The following is a 26,200-nucleotide window of genomic DNA, read 5'->3' as shown; positions in this document are numbered from 1 at the left end:
TATAGTCCAGCTCTCACAGCCATACATTACTACTGGGAAAACCATAGCTTTGATTAGACGGACCTTTGTCGGCAAGGTGATGTCTCTGCTTCTTACTATGCTGTCTAGGTTGGCCATAGCTTTCCTCCCAAGGAGCAAGCGTCTTTTAATTTCATGGCTACAGTCACCGTCTGCCGTGATCTTGGAGCCCAAGAAAGTAAAATCTGTCACTGCTTCCATTTCTTCCCCTTCTATATGCCAGGAAGTGATGGGGCCAGATGCCATGATCTTAGTTTTTTTAATGTTGAGTTTCAAACCAGCTTTTGCACTCTCCTCTTTCACCCTCAACAAGAGGCTCTTTAGATCCTCTTCGCTTTCTGCCATTAGGGTGGTATCGTCTGCATATCGGAGGTTGTTGATAATTCTCCCAGCAATCTTAATTCCGACCTCTGATTCATCCAACCCGGCATTTCTCATGATGTACTCTGCATATAAGTTAAATAAGCAGGGCGACAATATGCAGCCTTGTCGTACTCCTTTCCCAATTTTGAACCAATCGGTTGTTCCATGTCTGGTTCTTACTGTTGCTTCTTGACCCTCGTACAGGTTTCTCAGGAGACAGGTAAGGTGGTCTGGTACTCCCATCACTTTAAGAATTTGCCACAGTTTGTTGTGATCCACACAATCAAAGGCTTTAGCGTAGTCAATGAAGCAGAAATAGAGGTTTTTCTGGAATTCTCTTGCTTTCTCCATGATGCAGCGAATGTTGGCGATTTGATCTCTAGTTCCTCTGCCTCTTCTAAACCCAGCTTGTACTTCCGGTAGTTCTCGGTTCGCATACTGCTGAAGCCTAGCTTGTAGGATTTTGAGCATCACCTTGCTGGCATGTGAAATGAGCGCAATGGTGCGGTAGTTTGAACACTCTTTGGCATTGCCCTTCTTTGGAATTGGAATGTAAACTGACCTTTTCCAGTCTTGTGGCCACTGTTGAGTGTTCCAGATTTGTTGGCATATTGAATGCAGCACTTTAACAGCATCATCTTTTAGGATTTTAAATAGCTCGGCTGGAATACTGTCATCTCCGCTAGCTTTGTTGTTACTAATGCTTCCTAAGGCCCACTTGACTTCACTCTCTAGGATGTCCGGCTCAAGTTCAGTGACCGCACTATCATGGCTATCAGGGACATTCAGATCTTTCCTGTATAATTCTTCTGTGTATTCTTGCCACCTCTTCTTAATCTCATCTGCTTCTGTTAGGTCCCTGCCTTCTTTGTCCTTTATCATGTCCGTCTTTGCACAAAACGTTCCCTTGAGATCTCCAATTTTCTTGAAGAGATCTCTAGTCTTTCCCATTCTGTTGTTTTCCTCAATTTCTTTGCATTGTTCATTTAAGAAGGCCTTCTTGTCTCTCCTTGCTATTCTCTGGAACTCTGCATTCAGTTGGGTATATCTTCCCCTTTCTCCCTTGCTTTTCGCTTCCCTTCTTTCGCGAGCTACTTGTAAAGCCTCATCAGTCAGCCACTTTGCTTTCTTGCATTTCTTTTTCTTTGGGATGGATTTCGTTGCTGCCTCCTGAACAATGTTACGGACCTCCGTCCATAGTTCCTCAGGCACTCTGTCTATCAGGTCTAATCCCTGAAATCTATTCCTCACCTCCACTGTATATTCATCAGGGATATGATTTAGGTCATACCTGAACGGTTTAGTGGTTTTCCCTCCGTTCTTCAATTTAAGCCGAAATTTTGCAAGAAGCAGCTCATGATCTGAGCCACAGTCAGCTCCAGGTCTTGTTTTTACTGACTGTATAGAGCTTCTCCATCTTTGGCTGCAAAGGACATAATCAATCTGATTTTGATATTGACCATCTGGTGATGTCCATGTGTAGAGTGGCCTCTTGTGCTGTTGGAAAAGCATGTTTGCTATGATCACCATGTTCTCTTGGCAAAATTCTATTAGCTTTTGTCCTGCTTCATTTTGTACACCAAGGCCATGCTTGCCTGTTATCCCGGTGATTTCTTGACTTCCTACTTTAGCATTCCAATCCCCTATGATGAAGAGGACATCTTTTTTTGGTGTTAGTTCTAGAAGGTGTTGTAGGTCTTCATAGAACCGATCAACCTCAGCTTCTTCGGCCTCAGTGGTTGGGGCATAGACTTGAATTACTGTGATGTTGAATGGTTTGCCTTGGATTCGTACTGAGATCATTCTATCATTTTTAAGATTGTACCCCAGTACTGCTTTTCCCACCCTTTTGTTGACTATGAGTGCTACTCCATTTCTTCTAAGGGATTCTTGCCCACAATAGTAGATATGATGGTCACCTGAATTAAATTCACCCATGCCTGTCCATTTTAGTTCGCTGATTCCCAAGATGTCGATGTTCAATCTTGCCATCTCATGTTTGACCACCTCCAGCTTACCTTGATTCATTGATCTGACATTCCAGGTTCCTAAACAATATTGTTCTTTACAGCATCGGATTTTCTTTTCACCACCAGACACATCCACAGCTGAGTGTCCTTTCGGGTTTGGCCCAGCCGCTTCACTCTTTCTGGCGCTACTTGGAAATACCCTCTGCTCTTCCCCAGTAGCATATTGGACACCTTCCGACCTGAGGGGCTCATCTTCTGGCGTCACATTTTTTAGCCTTGTGATACGTTCCATGGGGTTTTCTTGGCAAGAATACTGGAGTGGGTTGCCTCATACCAACCCATCGCTTCACAAGAGAATGGTACACGTCCTACTCTCTGCATTGCAAAGATACTCCCTGCCACTACGTTTTTCCGGATGGACTACAGTCGTCATGTTAACTTGTAGCAAAACCAGCAACGTATCCTCTGACCCTTAAACACAAAAGGGTTGGATCCAGACTTAGTCATGCTTAGAGAGAAGATCCATTGAAACCAGTGGGACATAAGTTAGTCGTGACTGACTCTTCCCACTGACTTCAAACGAATTCAGTTCAATTGAAATCAGTGGGACGAGTTAGCCCGGAATAATTTAAGTCCCGCTGATTACAATGGACCGCCTCTAAACATGACATTTGGATCCGACCCGATTATGTTTATTGTGGCATGAACTTTCGTGGGCAAGAAAAGCCATACTTTAAGCCAAGTGCAAATGCATTCAAGTCAGTTCAGTGAGCCCTCGCAAAATGCACCTTCTTTTCTTTCCGGGGAGCTGGCGGCTTGCACAATAAAGGTCATGATCACGGCGTATCCTCTGAATAGTCATAGTTCTCATTTCTGGAAATTCCCCACCCGTCCCTCTCACATTCATCGGAAGTATGTACAGTACACAGTCAGATCCCCGGCTGAAAGGTGAAGGCACTGAGCAGCCTTCCCAATTTCCCCTCTTCCTGACTTGTTTGGACCCTTAGGTCATATTGCTGCAATCTTCTGCCCCATGTTTTTCGAAGTAATTCTAATGTTGGGAGAATGGCAGGGTGGATCATTCTAACGATGACAGCTGTCATTCAGAAATGTTGGGATAGAATGGTTATCGGCAGTGGAGGCTGGTGGCTCCGATTTTGGTGGGACTATGAATATATTCTGGGTTTCAGCCAGAACTAGCTAGAACTCTAAGAGCTATCCAAGATGCTGAATCTCTTTGGGGAATAAGGTACAGCACCTTGGATAGGTGCTTAGAGTTCTGGCTGAAACCCAGAATGGATTTACAGCCCCACCGAAATCAGAGCCACGAGCCTCCACTGGCTATCTGTGCCTGCCGTACTCCATTTGAAACCCCTCCGGTGGGGACGGGGCGGGGAAACCGTAAGCGAGGAAAGAGCTAAGCGTCCCCTCCCTCCCCGCGGCGATTCTCCGCACTAAATGCCCCCCTCCCGAAGTGGCATTACTTAAAAACGGAGGAAAGAAAACGACGTCGGAGTACTTCCCCCCCCCCCCCGTAATAGCCTTGGTACCCTCACTTTGGTCTAATACCCACTTTCCCCGCTTCAAAGACATGCTATTGTTTCCTTCACCTGCAGCACAACAGCTTGGCTCTTCATAAACACAAATTAAGTTACAGACGTTATTTGAGAATACAAAGCAGGATAAAGGCTCTCAGTAGAAATATGGCAAACTATGACATGAAACAGTGATATAGTTCTAACCTTAATTCTACCCTGCAATTAAACAAAAACAAAAACAAGGATTCTTCAGCATGATGATGGAATGTCTGTGAAAAACAAGGTTTTGTATCGTTTGGATGCTTTCACTAGGCTCTGTAGTCTCCTGACTTCTATACAGCCTACAGTAATTTAGTTCTAATGCTTATGACAATGCAGTGATGGACCATATACCGTCTCTCCCCTTTTCTCTCTGTGTGAGCAATAGAGCAACTGAGAACAACAATGGTGTTTTGTCAACTGGTTCTTTGGAGAAAGTGTGAAAAGATAGAGGGTTTGCATTCTAATTACCTAAAGTCTTCAAAGTATCTATTTAGCACATTTAAATCCCACCTTCTTTCCAATTTGGAAGTGAATGCAATATTCCCTGGATTTCCAAATAGTCCCCCACCCAGCCACTGAACAGACCCAAACCACATAGCTTCAACAAGGCAGCTCTATCATGTGTTCTAACTCTGAGAACATACCCCAGGATTTAGCTAACTATGGGGATCAAGCGGATTTGCTTTCCTTGTCTGGTTGTACAGATAAATTAAAAAGATATATAGTGCGGGGGGGGGGGGAATATATGTTATTTTCCAAATTAGGTTGGTTTAGCAATGTGTAACCTTTAAAGCTTCACAGAATTCATCAGATAATTATTCCAACAATTTGTATTCATTTACATACTGTCTATCTTCTAGAAGATAGGTATTCCAACAGTATGTGAACCGAGAACTACTGGAAGTACAAGCTGGGTTTCGAAGAGGCAGAGGAACTAGAGATCAAATCGCCAACATTCGCTGGATCATGGAGAAAGCAAGGGAATTCCAGAAAAACGTCTATTTCTGCTTCATTGACTATGCTAAAGACTTTGATTGTGTGGCTCACAACAAACTCTGGCTAATTCTTAAAGAGATGGGAGTACCAGGCCACATTACCTGTCTCCTGAGAAACCTGTACGAGGGAGAAGAAGCAACAGTAAGAACCAGACCTGCAACAACCGATTGGTTCAAAATTGGGAAAGGAGTACGGCAAGGCTGTATATTGTCACCCTGCTTATTTAATTTATATGCATTTATATTCATAAGAAATGCCGGGTTGGATGAATCACAGGTCGGAATTAAAATTGCTGGGAGAATTATCAACAACCTCAGATACGCAGACGATACCACCCTAATGGCAGAAAGCGAAGAGGATCTAAAGAGTCTCTTGTTGAAGGTGAAAATGGAGAGTGCAAAAGCTGGTTTGAAACTCAACATTAAAAAAACTAAGATCATGGCATCTGGCCCCATCACTTCCTGGCATATAGAAGGGGAAGAAATGGAAGCAGTGAGATTTTATGTTCTTGGGCTCCAAGATCACGGCAGACGGTGACTGCAGCCATGAAATTAATAGACGCTTGCTCCTTGGGAGGAAAGCTATGGCAAACCTAGACAGCATAGTAAGAAGCAGAGACATCACCTTGCCAACAAAGATTTGTATAATCAAAGCTATGGTTTTCCCAGTAGCAACGTATGGCTGTGAGAGCTGGACTATAAGGAAGGCTGAGCGCCGAAGAATTGATGCTTTCGAACTGCGGTGCTGGAGAAAACTCTTACGAGTCCCCTGGACTGCAAGGAGGTCCAATCAGTCAGTCCTAAAGGAAATCAACCCTGACTGCTCATTGGAAGGACAGATACTGAAGCTGAAGCTCAAATATTTTGGCCACCTAATGCGAAGAGAAAACTCCCTGGAAAAGACCCTGATGCTGGGAAAGATTGAAGGCAAAAGGAGAAGGGGACGGCAGAGGATGAGATGGCTAGATAGCATCACCGATGCAATGAATATGAACTTGAGCACACTCCGTGAGAGAGCAGAGGACAGGAAGGCCTGGCGTGCTATGGTCCATGGGGTCATGAAGAGTCGGACATGACTTAACGACTGAACATCAACAACAATATGGCAACCACTATGTACTGAAAAGATAATGGGTGAGAAAATGCTTCCTTTTGCATGGAACTCACTGCCAACACAAAGTGAAATATGCCAAAATGAAATAGCAATATCTGCACTGACAGTAAGATAAAGTACTTGCACAGAAAATGCTACAAATATAAGTGAAGTATATAACATCAACTGAATTTTCATCCACATCTGCCTAGTATGTACTGAATATTCCTCTGACACATGACATATTGAATATGAGATAGCAGTCTAGCGCCCTTAGCTTATTCTTACACCTCTGGCTGTTCCCTGTATTGTACTGTGTCTGATGGCTTGGCAGGTTGGCTACTTGTACTGCTAATTCTAGGTCAAAAGGAAGCAGAAGAGGAGATTAGGACTTTGATCTCCCACTGTGATATTTGCCTGGCCTCTGTAATAAGATACTTTAGGTTTTCCAGTGGTAATAGATCTCAGGCTCTCTCAGTGCCGGGAACCCTAGTAAGTTTTCTTTGGTCCATCCAGGTGGTGGGTTGTGACCCACAAGTGAGACACATCATGACTTAAAGGTGGATCACACCAGCAACATTTTCTTTTTTGCTTTTGTTTGGTTTGAATAATTTTTGACTGAGAAAAAGAGAAGGAGGAAGGCTAACATACACAACAAGCATGCTATTGAATACAAAGGCCATAATAGAGTTGAAATGGGACATTCTGAAAATGTGAGCCCTTGTCTCTTTATCCCTTTTAACATGTTTCATTAGATGGTTTTAAAAGCCTAACTCTTTTGTGGAATTGCATCAAATTTGAATGAGCTTGGGAAAAAAATACAAGTTTGTTTCAGAAGTATGAGAGTTGTGATTTATTGTCACTCTGCTTCCATTCCAATAGATAGATCAAGGATACCTGAATGACATAACTATCAAGTTGCATTTGGAACTTTTCTAATAAAAGCCAGCTAGGTGAAATCGTGAAACAACCAAAAAGAAAGGAAACAAACATTTTAAATTATACCTGTCAGTCTTCATTACAATAAACAAAGAATGCTTTACACTTTAAATGCCTCCCTAATTTCAGAAATCGCTTTCTTTTCTTTACCCCAAGGAATGATCTGACTGCTTGTTTGCCCATTTCCCTATTTTACCTTGAATTATGTATTTTGAGGCCGCAACAGGAGCCTGCCCTCAGAAAAAAAGAAGTTACAGGAGGGCCTCAATATGGTAGCCTTTCGGCACTGGTGGGAAGGGATGAGTAGCCTTTTTGCCCGTCATAAATATGGCCGCACGGTAGAACGTCCCTTTGCCCTTCTCAAAGAAGGCTGCTGAGGGAAGCGGGGGCGAGCCGGGGCGAGCGCGAAGGCTGGGCAATGGAGAGCCGCGTTACTATTGGGTTGCCAGGGTAACAGCCAACGGCGTGAGGGGATGGTTCCTGGTGGGCGGCTGCCCCGGGTGGTGGGTGTCGGGGGAAGGCTGGTATAGCTGACGGAGGGAAGGAGAGGGGGGAGGCGGTGGCCGATGGGGGAAGAGCAGAGGGGTGTGGGGCTGGTGGCAGCTTCTGAGGAGCTCGGAGCCCAGGTGAGGGGCGCGCCCGAGGTGGGTGCCATGAAGAGCTGAGGGAAGAAAGCGTGGCGGGGATGCCCGCGGTGGGTGCCGCGTTGGGCCGGCTGGGTGGGGCGGCGGAGATGGGGAGGCTTTGGGGACAGCCAGGGGTAATACCGGCAAGGGCTGCGTGGCGGCGGGGTGCAGCGCTGCGGGCGGTGGTGGTAACCCTGGTCTACGAGGTGGGCGTGGTTTCGGGCTGCATGGCGTGACTTCGGGATGCTTGTAAGGACCTGGATTCGGTTGCGAAGCTGTGAGCGCTGGAGCCTCCGCAGCGAGGAGCCGGGATTGGACTGCTGGTCAGGGATGCGGTGTGGGGGTAAGTGGTGACTCGCGGGGAGTTGTGTGAAAGGCATGGATATTGTGCCTTCAGGAAGTGAACCCACACGTAGGGGGGACGTTCTCTCTTTGTAGCTGCCGTTCTGCGGGTTGGATCATGCCACTGTGCCTCCTGCCTCATAAGGGGCCTGCTGGTTATTATGCCAAATTCTGCTGGTTTCAGAGTGGGTGGGGATGTCCTCACAGCTTGAGAAACTGCTACGGATGCATGGTTTGCTGCTGCTGAGCAGCTGTGGTTGCTCTGGTCCAGTAGCCTGTTGTAATTGTTTCCAGGGAACCAATAGTCCCTTGGTGGGTAGGCAAGGCGGATCTCCTCCTGTGTACCCTGCCAGCCACCGTTAACCACAAGATCGCTTCTTCTATACTGGTTTAGGAGATGAGGCAGACTAAACTTGTATTTTCATGATAATGCCTTTTCTATTTCTGGTGCGATTCTGCCTTGTTGAGACTCCTATATCCAGCACATTGGGCCAGCACCTTGATTTTACACATGGAATTATTGTTGTCATATCTTGGCTATTTGTGGTGGAGATTACAGTTTGACACTTAATGCACTTTGTACCTTTATTATATTATAAAGTGTATAACTTTTTCTGTCTCATGGACCTGTAGTGAGTTACTATTATGTGGCTATGAGTCTGAGGCTAGCCTCAAAATCTGGGTTTAGGTCATGGTCACTGCGCTGCTAATTTTCTCTTCAGTTCTACAGAGGTAGCAGTTTAATAGACAAGCACTTCCATCTTTTAATGATGTATTGTTATGTGATCGTTCACTGTAGGCTTTGAAAATAGATTAGCTATGCTTTCTTTCCAGAACTGAGCACTAACGAACCAGGGGGAAGCTTAAACATGAATCAGAGATGCCATTAGTAAAGTGGGGGAAAGAGTGTAAGCCCTTGTGTTTCAGACCACATGTGATTATTCCTCAGGAACTCCTATATCTCTGGCCAGCACATTGATTTTACACATGGAATTACTGTTGTCATATCAATGTATCAGACCTTGCACAGGCTGGAATAGCCCTTAGTTTGGTACAGTGAAGCTTTCAAGGAGTTATGTGGCTGTCAGAGTTGGACACATTGTGCTAAGTCTGAGTGAAGCCATAGCGCATCCCTACAGTGAAGTCATCAAGCAAAGCTACACAGCAGGCAGAGTTGGACACAGTGACCAGGTTCAGATGACAGACTGGAGTGTGGGCACCAGGTTACATATGCAACCTCCACTCGGGGCTTGTCATGTGAACCCAGTGAGCGTGGATTATGCAAGGGTTAACCAGACCAGGTGTTATATGAGAGTTGTTTAACCCTCACATAACTCACGCTCACCAGGTTTGCATGGCACAAACCCTGAGCTAGTATTGCATATTCAAAATGGCAGCCACATGCACTGCAGCCTTCCCATGGGTTTAATAACTCATGGTGGGCTGTCGTGCCATGCAAACTGGCCCAGTGTGCACGTTCCATCTGAGTGAAGCCACAGCCACTGGCACCCTAGGCACAGCCCCTTCCATTGTGCACCTCTGTAGCCTCCTGAGAGAGGGGTCTGCTCATTCCATTCCCCTGAAGAGGTTGGTTGCCCCACAGAAGGGTGATATTACTCTGTTTCTCAGACTACTCTCCCTGGTTTCAAACTATATCAGCTGCAAAGCTGTGTACTGTTTAGGAAAGTCTGTCGCCTAATGACTGAAAGCAGTACTGCACACTTCAAACACATGGACATATTTAAACTAAAATTAATTAATGCATTTTCCCAACAAAATAACCAGAGGTGCACACCCCTAGGGTCCACTTAGTATGCATGCCAAGTTTCAGGTGTTTAGGTTTCATGGTCTTAGACTTTGGCATAGACAGACACACACACACATCCACTTTTATTATTATAGATTAAGTAGTCCTATCTACATACATTCTTGCTTCAAAAAAGGATTCTGATCTGCGTTAATAACATTGCTATATTTGTTATGAAGTACAGAATGTAATCACAACAAATGCTCTTAAAAGAAGAACTTAAGATGAGCCCTGCTGGATCAGGCCAAGGGTGCATCAAGTTCAGCATCAGGTTCCCAGTCAGGTGCTTGCAAGAAGCCCACACAAGCAGTGCATGATGACAATGACCCTCTGCTGCTGTTCCTCACCACCCCAGACAACTGCTATTTGGTGGTACACTGCCCTTGAATCTGGAGGTTCTCTTTAACTATCATGGCAATGATAATTAATAAACCTGATGAACCAGTGCCCACCACTATGTTTTGTGGCAATGAATTCCATGTTTTTTGTGTCTCTTTTGCTTGCCCAGAATCTTCTAGTGCAAATCAGTTTCATTGGGTGAACCTGAGCACTGGTGATAACGGAAGGAAAATTGTCTCTGTCAACTTTCTCTGCACAATACATAATTTTTAAAACTTTGTCATGTGTATGTGTGTCTCTTCATGACAGGACACACTAGTGAGAAGGAGGTATAGTAATGGAGGGAGCAATCCAATGGCCACTAGACCGTGTCTAGATGGCCATAGGATTTTTTGGTTTCTGGGAACAGAGCTTGGAGCCAGGGCTCCAAGCTCCTTTCTCAGAAACCTCACTCCCTGTCCCCTCCCCCACCACCTCATAGGCAACGCAGTTCATCCCCGTCCCCACATTCATAAGCGCAGAGCAGGCAAATGGAGCCGTTCCTGGAGGCGGGGAGGGGAGGAGACCGCAGAACTATCATAATGACACTTCCTATGCGTCATCTAGCCCCCCTCCCGTTGCTCTGATGTGCCCTGGCTAGACAGCCAAAATTAGCTGTCTAGCCGCAAATGCAGGGCGGATAGTGCACGGGGGAGAGAATCGCCTCCCTGCTCCACCGGCCCTGCATTGGATAGTTGGCCACCTCCGAGTCCGGAGGCGGCTGACTATTCCCATAGGATTGCACCCTAGTTTACCACTATAACACTCCACCAGTGCTGAGGGTTTACATAATCTCCATGGCCCTTCTATTCATGTACCTGCACAGAGGAAGGCAGGAGGCCCCAACAGGTGGACATCCTCCTGACTCCTGCCTTGTTACTCTTGATTGTAATGATAAGCCAGGTAGTGTTGTTGCTATGTGGTGGAAGGCAAGGGAGGGGAGATGGATCATTTGACTGATTGTATAGCAGAGGTAAGGATAGATGGGATAAAGTGGCCCAGGAAAAATGATAGGCATTCTGGAGCACGAAGGGATTGGGCAGTTACTTGACTGATCCACGTGCCAGTCATTCTGGCTATCTCGACTACCCCATCTCAGGTTTATATGTGATACCTCCCTTTTTCCTGGGAGCTTGTGGCCAGGGATCAAACCTGGGAACTCTTGTATACTTAGCCTTGTGTAACACATAAGGCCACTACAATTCTGGGCTATATGTCTGGTGTCCTTGGGTGAGATGCCTTGAGCAAGTGGAGGGTGGTGAGAGGGGACGTCATGGGCTAAGCTCCTTGGAGCCTACAAAGGCTCCATCATGAGCCTCTCTTCTTTTTGCTTCTGTGGCTTTATGGGTAGGGTGGAATGTGAACCCTGGGTTCTAGTCCTGCAATGTCTCCCTTTTCATCAAAAGTTATAGCCGTTGACTCCCAAAAGGTGAGCATTGCCTTCAGAGGCCACATTTTGATCTTCCAGGGATAGAGAAGCATGTTTCTCATTGCCTTCCTCTTTTCTACAGAGCCACCACACAGGCAGTTCATTGCAATGCCAACTACAACAGCATGCTCATAGTAGGCAATCTTCCTTGGCCAAGGGGCTTCCTTCCCTTTTGCTTGCGAGATGCATATTTCATATACACCGCTGTTGAATCGGTTGTTCCACATTCTTTCTTCTACTGCAGGACTTGAATCCTTCTCTTGTGGGTTCTTGTACCCTTCAGGCTACAGAGTGGGCTGGCTATTGTGATTGGAATGGCAAGTCTTCTTTCCAAGTTGGCCTGGATTTTCTCTGGCAAAAGAATTCTTTGTATGCTTCTGCTGGTTGTGTTTGCACTGCCAAGGGGTTGCCCTGCTGTGGGTGGTTCGTGCTCAGCCCTGAGGGAGTCTGTGGGGCAAATCCATCTCAAATGTCAAAAGTCAGGCAGAGGTCAGAAGCACAGGCAAACAGTTCAGTACAAGCACAATCCAAGGAGCAGAGTCTTAGCAGGAGTCCAGAGGTCAGCCACATAGGAGATCAGTCAAAAGAAGAAGCAGCATCAGGAAAACAAGGATGCACAATCTAGAAGCTGATACTTAGATATTGTTCCAGCATCTAGTGTCTGGAACTGAAGTCCTTTAAGCCTGAGCCTTTAGAGCCCCACCCAGAGCACAGCTGCAGTACACCTTGACTCATGAGGTGTGCCTGATCCTCAACCAGGCACTTCTGCATCTGGAAGCTGACTAAGCCCTGACCTTTTGATGCCTGCACTCCTGGGGCTAGGTGGCTGCTTGACATCTTCCTCTGAGTCTGACAGGGGTCTAACTATGTTGGGAGGGTTAGGGTCTATGGCTGTCTCCCCTAAGGGCCCAGGACCCCCAGACCCACCTCAGCCTCCCCAAACAAAGGCAGTTCCTCTGTGATGCTTGGCTCAGGGGCTTCTAGTCATGCTCTGAAGAGGAGTCCTTCAGAGGGGACATGAGAGGGATACAGGATCCTGTCTGAGGGGTGCTCTGGAGCTTATGGCTCTAGGACTAATGGAAGCTTTTAAAAAGCCTAATTGCAACATGGGGGAGAGTTAGCCCTTCCCTCCCCAAAAAGCACAACATGTTCAGCAGCTGGCTCCAGTGGGAGGCTTCTTTCAAACCTAATTACTGTGCGGGACAGGGGGTCTGTGTGTGTGCGCGCACGCGCGTGTGTCTGTGTGTATGAATGTGTAGATGGGCATGGGGGTTCTGTATGAGAGAGAGAGAATGGATGGCCCTGCCTACTTTTTGATTTGGACCTGGCCACTGCTGGTGTGTGGTACTCCAGAGATTAGCCATGAGGGAATGTGGCCTTTGGCCAAAAATGTTCCAAACCCATTCTTTATGTGGTAGGGTGCCCTCTTCCTAATCTATAGGCCCTGGGAAAGAAGAACCATGATGTTTCCTGGAAACAATCTTGTGCATTCTGTGTGGGAGGGTGCATGCAAAAGGCTCAGTGATATAATCAAGGCATTGTCAGCATTGACGTTCACTGATTGTTATCTTACCTGCATGCATACTGTGCAGATATTGGTGGGTGTGCGATATCTTGATCTGTGGATGTTGGTGTAGTTGCCTGGGAGTGACTGTTGTTACTACATTAGCTTTGTTTGGCTGGTGAAGTCGAACATTAATGGGCTCACTCTCCTCTCATCTTTAGATGGTGCTTGAAGATGTTTCTGTTCCAAAGGACACTTTATGACCGGATCTGCTGTTTTTATTGTGTTTTGCTGGGTTTTATTGCTGCATTCTTTTAATTTCTATGTAATTTTTTTACACAGAATATAATACTGTATATTATATGTTTGCGCCACTTTGGAAACTTCATTTGAAAAGCAAGGTAGAAATAATGTTTAATAATAATGACATTGTTCACATGTAATGACAACCCATCGGTTTAAAAACCGATGGGTTGTCATGCACAAACAGAAGAGAGCAGGCATGCTGCCTTTTACTCAACCGCTCATGATTGGCTCCTTCATAAACTGCTGAGCATGACATTTAAACCTGAACCGCTGGATTTTGGGGGGGCTAAACAACCCCATAGTTAACCCAATAACAAACCACAGGTTAACCACTAGGTTGTTTAGCCCTTAAACAACCCATCAGTCCTAGTTCAGATGTCACGCTTCACAACCTATGAAGGAGCTGATCATGGGTCGTGGAGTAAAGGCAGAAGAGGCAGGAGCACTGCAGGCAGGGCACTCCCTCTCTCCCTCTCAGACATGACGTGTTGTTATGTGCGAACCAGGTATTTGTTTCACTTTCTATATCATTGCTGGGAATGTGTAGGATGGGGACTACGTTATGCCACTGTACACGGCCAACCCATGAAACTTCACTGCCTGAGACAAAGGACAAGATGCCTCCCCACCCAGTCCACATTCAGAACCAAACTAGACTGGCAGCTGAATCTCACTTCAACACTGGTGATGGGTCAGTGTCCTCCAATGTACCAGAGGGCAGCAGGTTACCTTGGAAAATGCAGAGCAGGCCACATGACGCACACCTCTGTCCTCCAACAACTTGCCACTACTCCTCACCCCGCAGCATCTGCACCTGAGTTTCAGTCCAACAACATCTAGAGAGTGACAAGTTGCCCACTCATGTAATATAGAATCCATTGCCACAAAATGCTGTCATAATGACTGGCATATTTCTTTTTCTTTTCTTTTTTCTTTTTTAAAGAATTAAACATAAATAATCTTCTATTTGTGGTCTACACCACACAATAGCACAACCATGATGTTTAGAAATATGTCATATTAACGGCTTTGTTGTGCATAAAGCCACAGTGCCTCCCTGTTCTCTTGATCTATTTTTACGCAATATGTGTAAAACAACATGTGGCTAAAATACCTGCCTAGTGTTTTACTGATTCCCTAAATATAATGGCCTTAGACTGCAGAAAGACAACCATCCTCAGACTTTAATGACCACCTGGAGCAATGGAGTTTGAAAGTTGAGGAGCATTCACCAAGTACTCCTTTCTATATTCCTCCAGTGTCATACTTCAAACATGGAGGACATTATCAAGATGCTGTTCTTTGGCCAACTACTAGCAGCACACAAAAAGGTGTCCCCAACCAGTCGTGTCCGACTCTAGGGTGCGGTGCTCATCCCCGTTTCTAAGCCAAAGAGCCAGCGCTGTCCGAAGACGCTTCTGTGGTCATGTGGCTGGCATGACTGAACACCGAGGTGCACAGAACGCTGTTACCTTTCCCGCCGAGGCGGTACCTATTTATCTACTTGCAATTTCTTGCTTTCGAACTGCTAGGTTGGCAGAAGCTGGGACTGAAGACGGGAGCTCACTCCGTCACGCAGCACTCGGGTCTCGAACTGCTGACCTGCCAACCTTCCAGTCTGCAGTTCAGCGTCTTAACCACTAAGCCACCGTGGCCCCTAGCAGCACACAACCACTGCCTAAACCAGGGGTCCTCAGTGCAGTGCCTGCAGGTGCCATGGCACTCCACTGGCACCTGCAATGGCACTCATGAAGGGGTCTCCAGTGTGGTGCCCACAGGTACCCCTCCTTTTAAAAAAATCCATTTTTTAATATACGTACATGGATTTCTATGAAATGCATACAACTTTCTAGGAATTATACATAGGCTTCAACAAAAGCAGGTCAATTATCCAAATAAGTATCCATTAGAAGGTGACATCTGTATGCCACCCATTCAGATATTGAAAGTGTTGTAAGGTCCTCAATCAATTGCATTATAGGAGGTGAGTGTTTATCTTTCCAATGTTGTAATACCAGTCTTTTAGCTGTTAAAAGGGTGCAGAGAATCCATTTACACTGACCGTTTCTTAAGTTCCATGAAGCAGGTAAATAATTTAAAAGAACATGTACATCAGTGAATATTAAAGACCATTCCTGTACAGAATTTATACATGTAATAACCTCTACCCCAAAAGAAGCAACTTCTGGACATTGCCAAAACATATGTTTAAAAGAAGCATTAGTTGTATTTCATCACCAGCAATTAGCTGAATTAGACAATCCTTTATTAAAGAGACATTGGGATGGGATGTTCAATAGACACAAAACAAAAGTTTCTGCGAATAAGAAGCAGTCTAAGATCCATAGAAGCAACAGGTAGGTGTCAGAGTGGTGATCCACTGATTTTGTGGTGGTGTCCACTGCAGTTTCTCAAATTCCCAAATGTGCCCACGGGTCCAAAAAGACTGTGGACCCTTGGCCTAAGCATATGTATCCCCACCACCTGGAGAATGCTGTTTCTTCCATATGTGGTTCTGTAAGGCAGATCAGCAGCATGTCGAAAGGAAATGGGGATGAAGGGGTCATGATATTGGACTCCAACTCCCATCAGCCCCAACTAGCATGGCTAATGGTCAGGGATGATGGGCATTCTAATCCAGCAAAAACTGGAGGGCCACAGGTTCTCCATCCTTGATGTAGACTCTGCTAATTTCTTAAACTGGGTTGGAGATATGTACATAAAGATACATGCTGTCCATCTACACTATTGATTCTACAGGTAATCTAAAGAGACCTGGCCATTTTGCAGCTCTACAAGTCCCGCATTGACAGTAGTGAGGGGGAAAGTAGGCTTCAATGCTGAAACCTGCCTGAATAAGCCCCTGTGATGGGGGGCACCAGGATGTGCCCACAGCTAGTCCAGATGAGCTCCACACATGTATATTTCATGGAGATAGAGCCCTTTCTGCTCAAGCTTCATATGAGTCTAGTCTGGTGAAATAAAACCAACAAGCAGTAGCAACCTGAGCTGTGAGGTTTGAATTTCCTGTACAAGGAATGGATATGCTTGGCTGGTGCAGGCAGGAAATTGCTCTGTCTGTTATTGGTGTGGGGAAATAGGACAGAAGTCCTCAGAACACCTAAATAGCAGGTCAACCCTGAGAGGTCTAGAGGTGAGCTACCAAGGCTGCAGCCTTGTGTATCCATATCTGCTGAGGGATAATCTCATATGGGAGATAGCATTGTGTAGCCTATGCTTGAGGGCTCTGCTCCTGTATATCAAGTATATGGTGTACTGGTTACAGTGGCCTTCCCCATCTGGGGCCCTCCAGGTATGTTGGACTGTGACTCCCATAGTTTCTAGCCAACATGGCCCATGCTGGCTGAGAATGGTGGGAGCTGAATGCCATCACATCTGGAGGGCAACAGGTTGGAGAAGACTTGGTTAGAGTGTCAAGACTAGGTCTGAGCCCTGTTCAAATCTGGACTCAGCCATGAAACACAATGGGTGACTCTGGGCCATTTGTGCTCTCTCAGCTTAACCTACCTCACTGGGTTGTCATGAAGATAAAAGGGCAGGGAAGAGCCATTTATGCTGTCCTGAGCTCCTTGGAGAAAGGGCAGGATGTAAAGTTAAGTAAAATGTTTCCTTATCAGATTGGGGGCAAGGGGAGGCTCTCTACTTACTTCTCAGAGGCTATTACCTTGCAATATGCCTGCATTGATGGCTCATTCTGATGGCCACTGATTCTGTCATAGTGTCAGGGTGGATACTGAGCTCATAGAGCACCAGAGTAGTTCTAATTCTGAGGAGGACCAACCACCCATGGGAGAGGAGCTCACTCATCTCTCACAGGCACAGCAGCAGGGAGAGATTCCTCCTGCCTGCATTCCTGAGATAGTGACCCTAGCAGTGAAAGAGCGGGGGATGGGATCTTGCTGGATGCTTGGTGGAGACGGAGGGAGCGGCGCCTGATGGAGGGCGCCAAGAGGCGGCACTCTGCCCGCTTGGCGCTAAAACAACGGTCACGTCCCAAGGATCCCTGGGTAAGAGGGAGGACCTCTCCATAGCCCATAAGTTCAGAGTTTTCCCGCTCTTCCCCTTGAAACGGGGACCAACTGCTTTACCCGGAGCTTAGGGTACTCTTCTAACCGCAGTGCATTTCCTTGCTTAGTCGCTGGTGATTAGCATCTGAAAGAGTCATTAAGTTGTAAAGGAATAAAGCCTTGGAAAGAATCCCTTTCATCTCTGTCGTGAGTTGGCTATTGGAGGGGACTTAAAGAGGCAGCTGGGGGGCTCCTGACACATAGACCACTGATGTTCTTTCGGAGGCCCCTAAATGACCTGTCGCCTGTGGGAAGGCAGTCTTGAGAGCCAGTTGCATATAACACAGAGGTGGGCAACCTGTGGCAGTCTAAACGCATCTGGAAGGCAGTTCCCATCATCCCTCACCATTGGCTATGCTGGCTAGGGCAGATGACAGTTGCAGTCCACCCTCCTCTGGAGGGCTACAGGTTTATTTTTATTTATTTATTTAGTGCCTTTATATCCCACCTTTTTTCCTCCATAAGGAGCCCAAGGCGGCATACATAATCCTCCTCCTGTCCATTTTATCCTCACCACAAGAACCCTGTGAGGTGAGTTGGGCTGAGAGTCTGTGACTGGCCCAAAGTCACCCACTGAGCTTCCGTGGATGATTGGGGACTAGAACCCGGATCTCCCAAGTCCAAGTCCAACACCCTAGCCACTACACCACACTGACTCTCCTGCTCATGCTTGCTGTAACAGAAAGCCATGCAGGTTGCCTGACCCTTCCTTTGGTCCAGGTTAGGCAGAACTTTGCAGTTACCATATTGAAGAACATGAATTGGGAGCTGGGGCTCAAGGGGGCTACACACTGCAGACTGAAAGGGATTCAAGGAAAAGAGATGGAGTAGGCAACATTAGAGCCTTTTTTAAGGGTGAAGTGTGGATCCTTATATAGCCGAAATAGGACCATTCAAGCACAAGAGGGAGTTATCAACAGGCCTGGGGGAATCCCAAGGCTTGCAGAAGTACAAAAATCTGTAGAAAAAGAAACCCTACAGGGAGAACCTTGCCTCTCCACACCCTACCGCCAATAGATTATTAGTATTGAGCAGGCTGACTGGGCATGGAATTCTTAAAGGGTGTTGGGGTTGAAAATGGAATGGAGTATACTAAAAGAAGGCATGTCAGTCTGTCTGGAATCCTGAAAAGGAGCACCCCACTCTGCAACATGTTGTTGCAATTCCAACTGGTATAAATCACTCAATTTTATTTCACGGGTCTGCTCTAATTTTGTTAAAATAACCTAAGAAGATGGTTTGTGGATCAGACCAAGGCTTCATTACCATATGTTCTCTGACCAGTCACTGAAGCGGGGGTGCAGAATCTCAGGCCCAGGGGCCAAAACCAGCCTTCCTAGGGCCCCAGTCTGGTCCTCCAGGGTTCCCTAGATGGCCACTCCCCCTTCCCCTGGCCCCACCCCCTTTCCCACAACCACTGATCGTTTTGTGGTTTCCTGGATTTTGTGCTGTTCCCCCCTCCCCTTCTAAAAGGTTGGAATGCCTCTCCCAGGCGTTAGGTACTGGCAGTCAGAGCTTTCAGCTAAAATATGCTGGTATTTTGGCGCCACCTCTTTTGCCCCAGCCACCCTTGGAATTACACCACCACCACCACACTGAATTCAGCCCTCAGGCTAAAAGAGGTTCTGCACCTCTGTGCTCAAGCTTTCAGCATCTCTGACACAGTCAATAATAGGATGAATAGAATTAACACATTCCAGGAGTCCCATGGCCCTTCCCTGCTGGGGGGCTTAGCTCAGTTTGCTCTGTATATATTGTCTTATTTGTTTCGGCTAAGTAGGCATTCCCAAGCATCAGTATTCTAATTACTACAGGTTTCGTCACCTCCAAATTGTATTAATGGAATGTCCACTGTTGTTGCACATGCATGTCTGTGATCCTGAGCTGTGAACACATTACAGCGCCGGATTCCATATAATATATCAAGCTTAGAGATGGTGTCTGGGTCACTGCAGTGTTATGTGCATGTTGCTCACACTGCATGGAGCCAAATCTGGTAAACATGGATTTTCTCCCTTCAGTGGTATCGTTGGATCATTTTAGACTCTGGACATCATGGCCTTATGGGGGGCCCTCTTTAGATTTATTTATTTATTTATTTATTAAATTTATTAATCGCCCATCTGACTGGTCACCCAGCCACTCTGGGCGATGTACAACCCACCATAAACAATTTAAAACAATAAAATTTTACCATAAATTTTTTTTTAAAAAAAAATACCCTAACCCACCCCAAATGCCTGCCTGAACAACCACGTTTTTAATGCACGACGGAAGCTCATTAAAGAGGGGGCATGACGGAGTTCCCTAGGGAGGGAGTTCCACAGAGTGGGGGCCACCACAGAGAAGGCCCTCTCCCTCGTCCCCACCAGTCTAGCTGTCCTGGCTGATGGGACAGAGAGAAGGCCATCCGAGGCTGATCTTGTTAAGCGGCCTGTCTGGTGTTGCTGGAGGCGCTCCTTAAGATAGGCTGGGCCGGAACCATATAGGGTTTTAAAGGTCAAAACCAACACCTTGAATTTGGCCCAGAAAACAACTGGTAACCAGTGCAACTCCTTCAGCACTGGAGTGATGTGATCTCGCCGGCAGCTGCCTTTAATCAGGCGAGCCGCCGCGTTCTGTACCAGCTGCAGTTTCCGAACCGTCTTCAAGGGTAACCCCACGTAGAGCGCATTACAGTAGTCTAAACGAGAGGAGACCAGGGCATGTACTACCGATGGGAGCAGATGGTCGGGAAGGTAGGGGCGCAGCCGCCGTATCAGATGGAGTTGATACAGTGCTGTCCGGCTCACAGCTGACACCTGAGCCTCCATGGACAGCTGGGAGTCCAAAATGACCCCCAGGCTGCGGACCTGGTCTTTCAAGGGTAGCTGTACCCCATTCAACACCAGGTCAACATCCCCCAGCCTCCTCTTGTCTCCCACCAAAAGTACCTCAGTCTTGTCAGGGTTGAGCTTCAGCTTATTCCTCCCCATCCAGCCACTCACCGTCTCCAGACATTTGGACAGGGATTCTACGGCCAACCTTGGTGAAGATTTGAATGAGAGGTAGAGCTGAGTGTCATCCGCATATTGATGACACTGCACCCCAAACCTCCTGATGATAGCCCCCAGTGGCTTCACATAGATGTTAAATAGTATCGGGGAGAGGATGGAACCCTGTGGCACCCCACAAGTAAGTGGCCACGGGTCCGAAACCTCCTCTCCCAGTGCTACCCTCTGGTACCTGCCAGAGAGGAAGGACTGGAACCACCGCAATACAGTGTTTCCAATGCCCAACCCCTCCAGGCGGTCCAGGAGGATACCGTGGTCAACGGTATCAAAAGCCGCTGAGAGGTCGAGGAGAACAAGGAAGGAGCATTCACCCCTATCCAGAGCCCTCCTCATATCATCCACCAAGGCGACCAAGGCCGTTTCTGTCCCATGCCCAGGCCTGAAGCCCGACTGAAATGGGTCTAGATAATCAGTTTCTTCCAAGTGTGCCTTCAACTGCACCGCCACCACCCGCTCAATCACCTTGCCCAAAAATGGCAGATTTGAGACTGGGCGAAAGTTGTTCAGAACTTGAGGATCCAAGGAGGGCTTCTTTAAGAGCGGTCTTATCACTGCCTCCTTGAGGGCTGATGGCATCACTCCCTCCTCAAGGGAGGCGTTCACCACCGCCTTGATCCCCTCACCCAGTCTCTCTCTGCAGCTCATAATGAGCCAAGATGGGCAAGGATCAAGTAAGCAGGTGGTCGGCCTTACAGATGAAAGCACCTTGTCCACTTCATCAGGAGGAAGAAGCTGGAACCGATCCCACAAAACCGGTTTGCCACAGGCCGCCTCTTGCTCACTAACTGTATCCACAGTGTGCAGAGTAACACACCTAATCTGATCAATTTTATCTGCAAAGTGCCTTGCCAAAGCCTCACAGGAGGCCTTAGAATGCTCCAGTGGTTCCGGAGCCACAGGACCGACCAGGCTCCGGACCACTTGGAACAGCCTCCTGGGGCAGCACTCTGCAGACGCGATGGAGGCAGCATAATATTCCTTTTTTGCTGCCTTCACCGCCACGTGATAGGCTGAAGATATAGCTCTAGCCCGTGTCTGATCGTCTTTGGAGCGAGACTTCCGCCACCGGCGCTCTAGCCGTCTCACCTCCTGTCTCAGAGCTCGTAACCGCGGATTGAACCATGGTGCAGTCCGAGCCCTGTTCAGGGGGAGAGGGCGTTTCGGAGCCACCCGATCTAATGCCCCAGTGATTGCGGCATTCCAGCCACCCACCAGGGTCTCGACCGAGTGGCCGTTGGCATGCCCCAGAGAATCCCCAAGCGCGTTCAGGAATCCATTTGGATCCATAAGACGCCTGGGGCGGACCATTTTAATGGGTCCTCCACCCCTGCGGAGGGGTTGTGGAACCGAGAAGTCCAACATCACCAGATAGTGATCTGACCATGACAAGGGGGTGGTGGATATACCCCCGACTTCCAGATCACTCCCCGCTTCTCCAGAAACAAACACAAGGTCTAGTGCATGACCGGCTACATGGGTGGGCCCAGTTAGAATATGGTGCAGCTCCCAGGAGGCCATGGTCTCCATGAAGTCCCAAGGTGCTCCTGTGAGGATGGCCTCCGAATGTACGTTGAAGTCCCCCAACACCAGTAAGTTAGGGGACTGTACACGCACATCAGAGACCACCTCAAGCACCTCGGCCAGGGAGTCAGTCGTGCAGCGGGGTGGACGGTACACGAGCAGAATCCCCAGACTGCCCTTCGGGCCCAACCTCCAGTACATGCACTCAACAACCTTGGTCTCCCGGAGAGGAGGTCTGGTGAAGACCAAGGACTCTCGGTAGATAACAGCCACTCCCCCTCCCCGATCCCCAGCCCTCGGCTGCTGTGCATACGAAAATCCAGCTGGACACATGGCTGCAAGGGTTGGAGCAGCAGCCTCGGCCAGCCAGGTCTCCGTAATACATGCCAGGTCTGCACCCTCATCCAGGATCATGTCATGGATGAGGGAGGTTTTCTGGGTAACAGACCTGGCATTGCAGAGCAGCAAACGAAGGCCAGAAGATGGGGTCACGCCTCCCCCAGCCATCCTTTGGCTCTGGACAGGCCCGGAGCAGGGGACAGATACTACACATCTCTCCCTTGTTCCCCTTAGCTGGCATGGCCTGCCCCTAGCGCTCCGCCAGCGCCTGCCGCCCAGCCTCGGTATGTTCTGGCCCCCAACACTCCCCCCACTGCCTCCATCAGGTGGACACATGCCCCCTCGCTCCCGCCTATCAGGCAGGCTACCCACCCCTAAAAACACAACAAAATCCCCCCCAACAAAATAAAACAAACAAAACAATTAAAATCCCCTTAAAAATGCCAGGCAGGAGTCCACAGGGAAGGCCTGGTGGCGGTGGTAGCGGCGACGGCGGCAGCAGGCCCAGCGGCTGCAAGCACGCCTCTTCCCCGGTGGTGGTGGTGGCTTCTCCTGCAGGCCCTGGCTCTCCCAGGCCACCTCAGCCAGCCATGGTAGAACTAGATGGTAGTTCTTTTACTTACTTCAAAGCGTGGTCCTGCTGCATTGCAGGGCCCTCCTGCTCATTGTGTGGCCCTGGACGTCTGCCCTACAGTCCTGCCCTGACAGCACCACTGCCTGCCGCCCCCACCTCTTGCACCTCTCCCTAGTCTCTTAAGTGCTCTTCCCTATATCTGTCTTATGCTGCTCTCTCATGCTCCTGCGCCCTCTGTTGCAGCTGCTTATTAAGCTTCCTGAAAGCTGGCACCATGACCCTGACCAAGGGCTCCTTCACCTACTCCAGCGGGGAGGAATATCGTGGGGAGTGGAAGGAAGGTGAGTGAGGCTGAGATAGCTGAGGGCAGCCCTTCCTCAATCTTGCTACAGTGGACCAGGTCTGCTCTTGCCAGAGTGCGCATAACTTCCCTTCTCTGAAGCACCTTATGGGGTGAGAAGATAACTGTAGCTGACTAGCGGTAATGCCCCCTGTGCTCCCCTCCCCATTTAGCACCAAAACAGCTTGCACAGCTTTTAGGGGAGTTTGCAGACTCCTGTCTTAAGTGTACCCACCCCACCACAGTAAGTTCTGCTTCCTCTGCACAAGCCCATTCTGCTTCCCCACAAGGCAGCCAATGCTAGCCAGTAACTCTGTCCTTGTGTTGTATCACAGCCGGAGGAGGGCTTGCCGCCACCACTAGTTCTGCAAGCAGGCTTTCTTTGAAAAAGGCACTTCTCTCCCAGGCAGATGGTGCTCTCTGCCCTGGCCCCCCAAGTGCTCCCATCAGGAGGTGGGGAGGACAAGGACTCTCTTCCTGACCCCTATATCCCATTGGCAGTTGTTGTCTGGGTGTGGTGTTGGAAGCCCAAATCTGTTTTGAGGGACCTGCACGTAATTTTGCAGTGCCTTCACTGGCTGTACAATCAACCCTAGCAATCTAGATCTGTTCCTCGAGGCCAACAAATCCCATTAGAAAGGGTGCTATGCCTGCACTGCAAGCCTGTATATGACTATATAATGAGCCTCAGCATGCTTTGTTCAGGAATGGTTGGTGGGAGGAATCATAGAATCATAGAATAGTAGGGTTGGATGGGGCCTACAAGGCCATAGAGTCCAACCCCCTGCTCAATGCAGGAATCCAAGTCAGAGCATCCCTGACAGGTGGCTGTCCAGCCTCGTCTTGAAGGCCTCCAGTGTGGGAGAGCCCACCAGCTCCCCAGGAACAAGCAACAGTGGGGTCTTGTCCATTCTTTGCTCTGCACGCCAGATCAGCTGGCACGGCCTCTACCACTGCCTACCTCCTGTTCCCTTTGCAGCTTCCTTGAAGTTAAAAGGGTCATCATAGATCTTGTTGATTTTTGCCTTTCTGGGCACTGTGGTCTCCTTTTTTGACAACTGATACAAGAGCAATACTGCTTGTTCTCTCTAACTAGGGCGCCGGCACGGTGTTGGGCAGTTGACATTTGCTGATGGCAGCATTTACCTGGGACACTTTGAGAATGGTCTCTTCAATGGCTGTGGGGTGCTCACTTTTGCAGATGGCTCCAGGTGGGTACAGGGCTGTGGGCACGCTGGCACTGATCTAGGTGACAGTAGTATAGCAAGAGTGCATGTGCATGACCTAAATGGCCCTAGGAAAAGAAGAGTAAATGGCATTCTGTAGTGCAGAATGTGTAATTGAACTTGGAGAATGTCTGTGCATCACTACCCTCTGCATGAAGACCTTTCTTTACGTGAGCTTGCCTATGCAACTCACAGCCATAAGCAAACATTTCTTGGTATTTGTTGCTATACCACTGTTTGCCACAGTTCCTCCTTAGCCACTGGGGTTACTGCAGAACCATGTTTAAAGACCTTCTTTATCCTTTTGTCTTTTGTCCAGAACAGTGTGCTCATCCTGATGTACTCAAAAGCCTTCCAGCAGGGGTGCCCAACTTTTTGGGCCAGGAAGCACATTTGGAATATTGAGAAAGTATCATGGATGGTGTTATAAAATGGCTGCCATGGGGTGATATCATGTTGTGGGTGCAACCAGTCACAAAACACTCATTTCACAGGAAGGCAACCCAGTGAGGCTAAAAGACAAGAAACTTGCCCAAGAACTGTAATCCAAGGCAGAGGTGGGGTCTGAGCCAAAAACACAAAACCATGCCTGAAAGTTCTGTTCTCTCTCTCTCTTTCAGGATCATCCCTGCCCCCAGACACTCTCTCTCTCTCTCTCTCTCTCTCTCTCTCTCTCCCTCTCTCTCCCCCACACACACTCGTAGCATATGAGCCAGTCATCCCATACTCATAGCCTATCCATCCTTGCAAGCACACACACACTTTCTTGCCCTCAGATCATCAGCCATCCACAGAAACATGCACAAACATTCTTTCTCTCTCTCATCTACACCCCCCACACACACACACGCACACACAATATACTCAGACACAAACCTCCTCTACCCATCCCCCTCCTCCCCACTCATGGCTCTCTGCTGCCTCCCGCCTCCAGTTGCTCCCTGATCTCCACCTTGTCTCTCCCAGTCACCCCACAGCCCCCATGCACCTCCACAGTCCTATCCCTGCCCACCATAGCTTACCAAGCCTCAGTGGAAAAGGGTTTCTTTTTTCCAGGGCAGCTAGGCACACTGTGAAACACAGCACTGGTCCAGACATCAACCGCCTGCCAGAAATACTCTGGGGAACTTAAGATGGTGGGGCAGCTGGAGCTTGGGCCTGCACACTCTTCACAGCGTGACCAGCCTGCAGTGTGTGTGGGGGGAGGGGGGGGTTAAGGGGGAAGGGGCACAGGTGTCGTGGCAGAGCTCCATGAGTGCATTAGTGCCTATGGGCACCTCATTGGGGAAGCTCACCTCACAATATCTGGTTGTAGATCATGGGTAGCAGTGCCCCACCCTGACACAATTCTATTATTGATGCAGGTACGAAGGGGAGTTTGTACAGGGCAAGTTCAATGGTGTTGGAGTCTTCACACGCTATGACAACATGATCTTCGAGGGCGAATTCAAGGGTGGACGTGTTGATGGCTTTGGTGAGAGCTAAGAGTTACTCACTTGTGGGTGTAGCCAAGCAGAAAAATTCATCATCTATAGTTTGGGAGCACTACTCAGTGTGGAGTGGGCACAAGTGAGGGCGTGGGCAAACACCATCCTCCAAGTACAGTGTAGACTTCTATTTCTACCAAAGTCCAATCTTAACACAAGGCACAGCCTTCTCAGGCCTCCATAGCATCATGTTGCTCTTTACTTGGAGCCTTGCAAATCTGC

General features: G+C 48.1%; 1 protein-coding gene across 7 annotated transcripts in view; it reads left to right on the top strand.

Annotated features, from left to right (window-relative positions):
* Positions 1-7,490: 7,490 nt before the first annotated feature.
* MORN4 (MORN repeat containing 4) overlaps positions 7,491-26,200 on the top strand; it is a 21,089-nt gene continuing 2,379 nt past the window's right edge. For 2 of the 7 annotated variants that reach the window (XR_014789522.1, XM_084846612.1), the window contains exons 1-4: positions 7,491-7,584; positions 23,169-23,266; positions 24,362-24,476; positions 25,856-25,965. Coding sequence is in view for 5 of the 7 variants with exons in the window: in XM_084846612.1 (XP_084702738.1) it covers positions 23,200-23,266; positions 24,362-24,476; positions 25,856-25,965 (292 nt within the window). In the remaining 2 variants the exon portion in view is untranslated. Of the gene's footprint in view, positions 7,653-7,838; positions 7,928-14,609; positions 14,804-23,168; positions 23,267-24,361; positions 24,477-25,855; positions 25,966-26,200 lie in introns of those variants that run through there. The other 5 variants (XM_084846615.1, XM_084846613.1, XM_084846616.1 and 2 more) reach the window with 5 other exon arrangements.

Source organism: Heloderma suspectum, chromosome 3, assembly GCF_057233095.1.
Source record: "Heloderma suspectum isolate Gila_16-S chromosome 3, 16-S_ref, whole genome shotgun sequence".
In the NCBI taxonomy this organism is placed as follows: Eukaryota; Metazoa; Chordata; class Lepidosauria; order Squamata; family Helodermatidae; genus Heloderma; species Heloderma suspectum.
The sequence above is the reverse complement of the archived record's forward strand: the minus strand, read 5'-3'. Positions and strand labels throughout refer to the sequence as shown.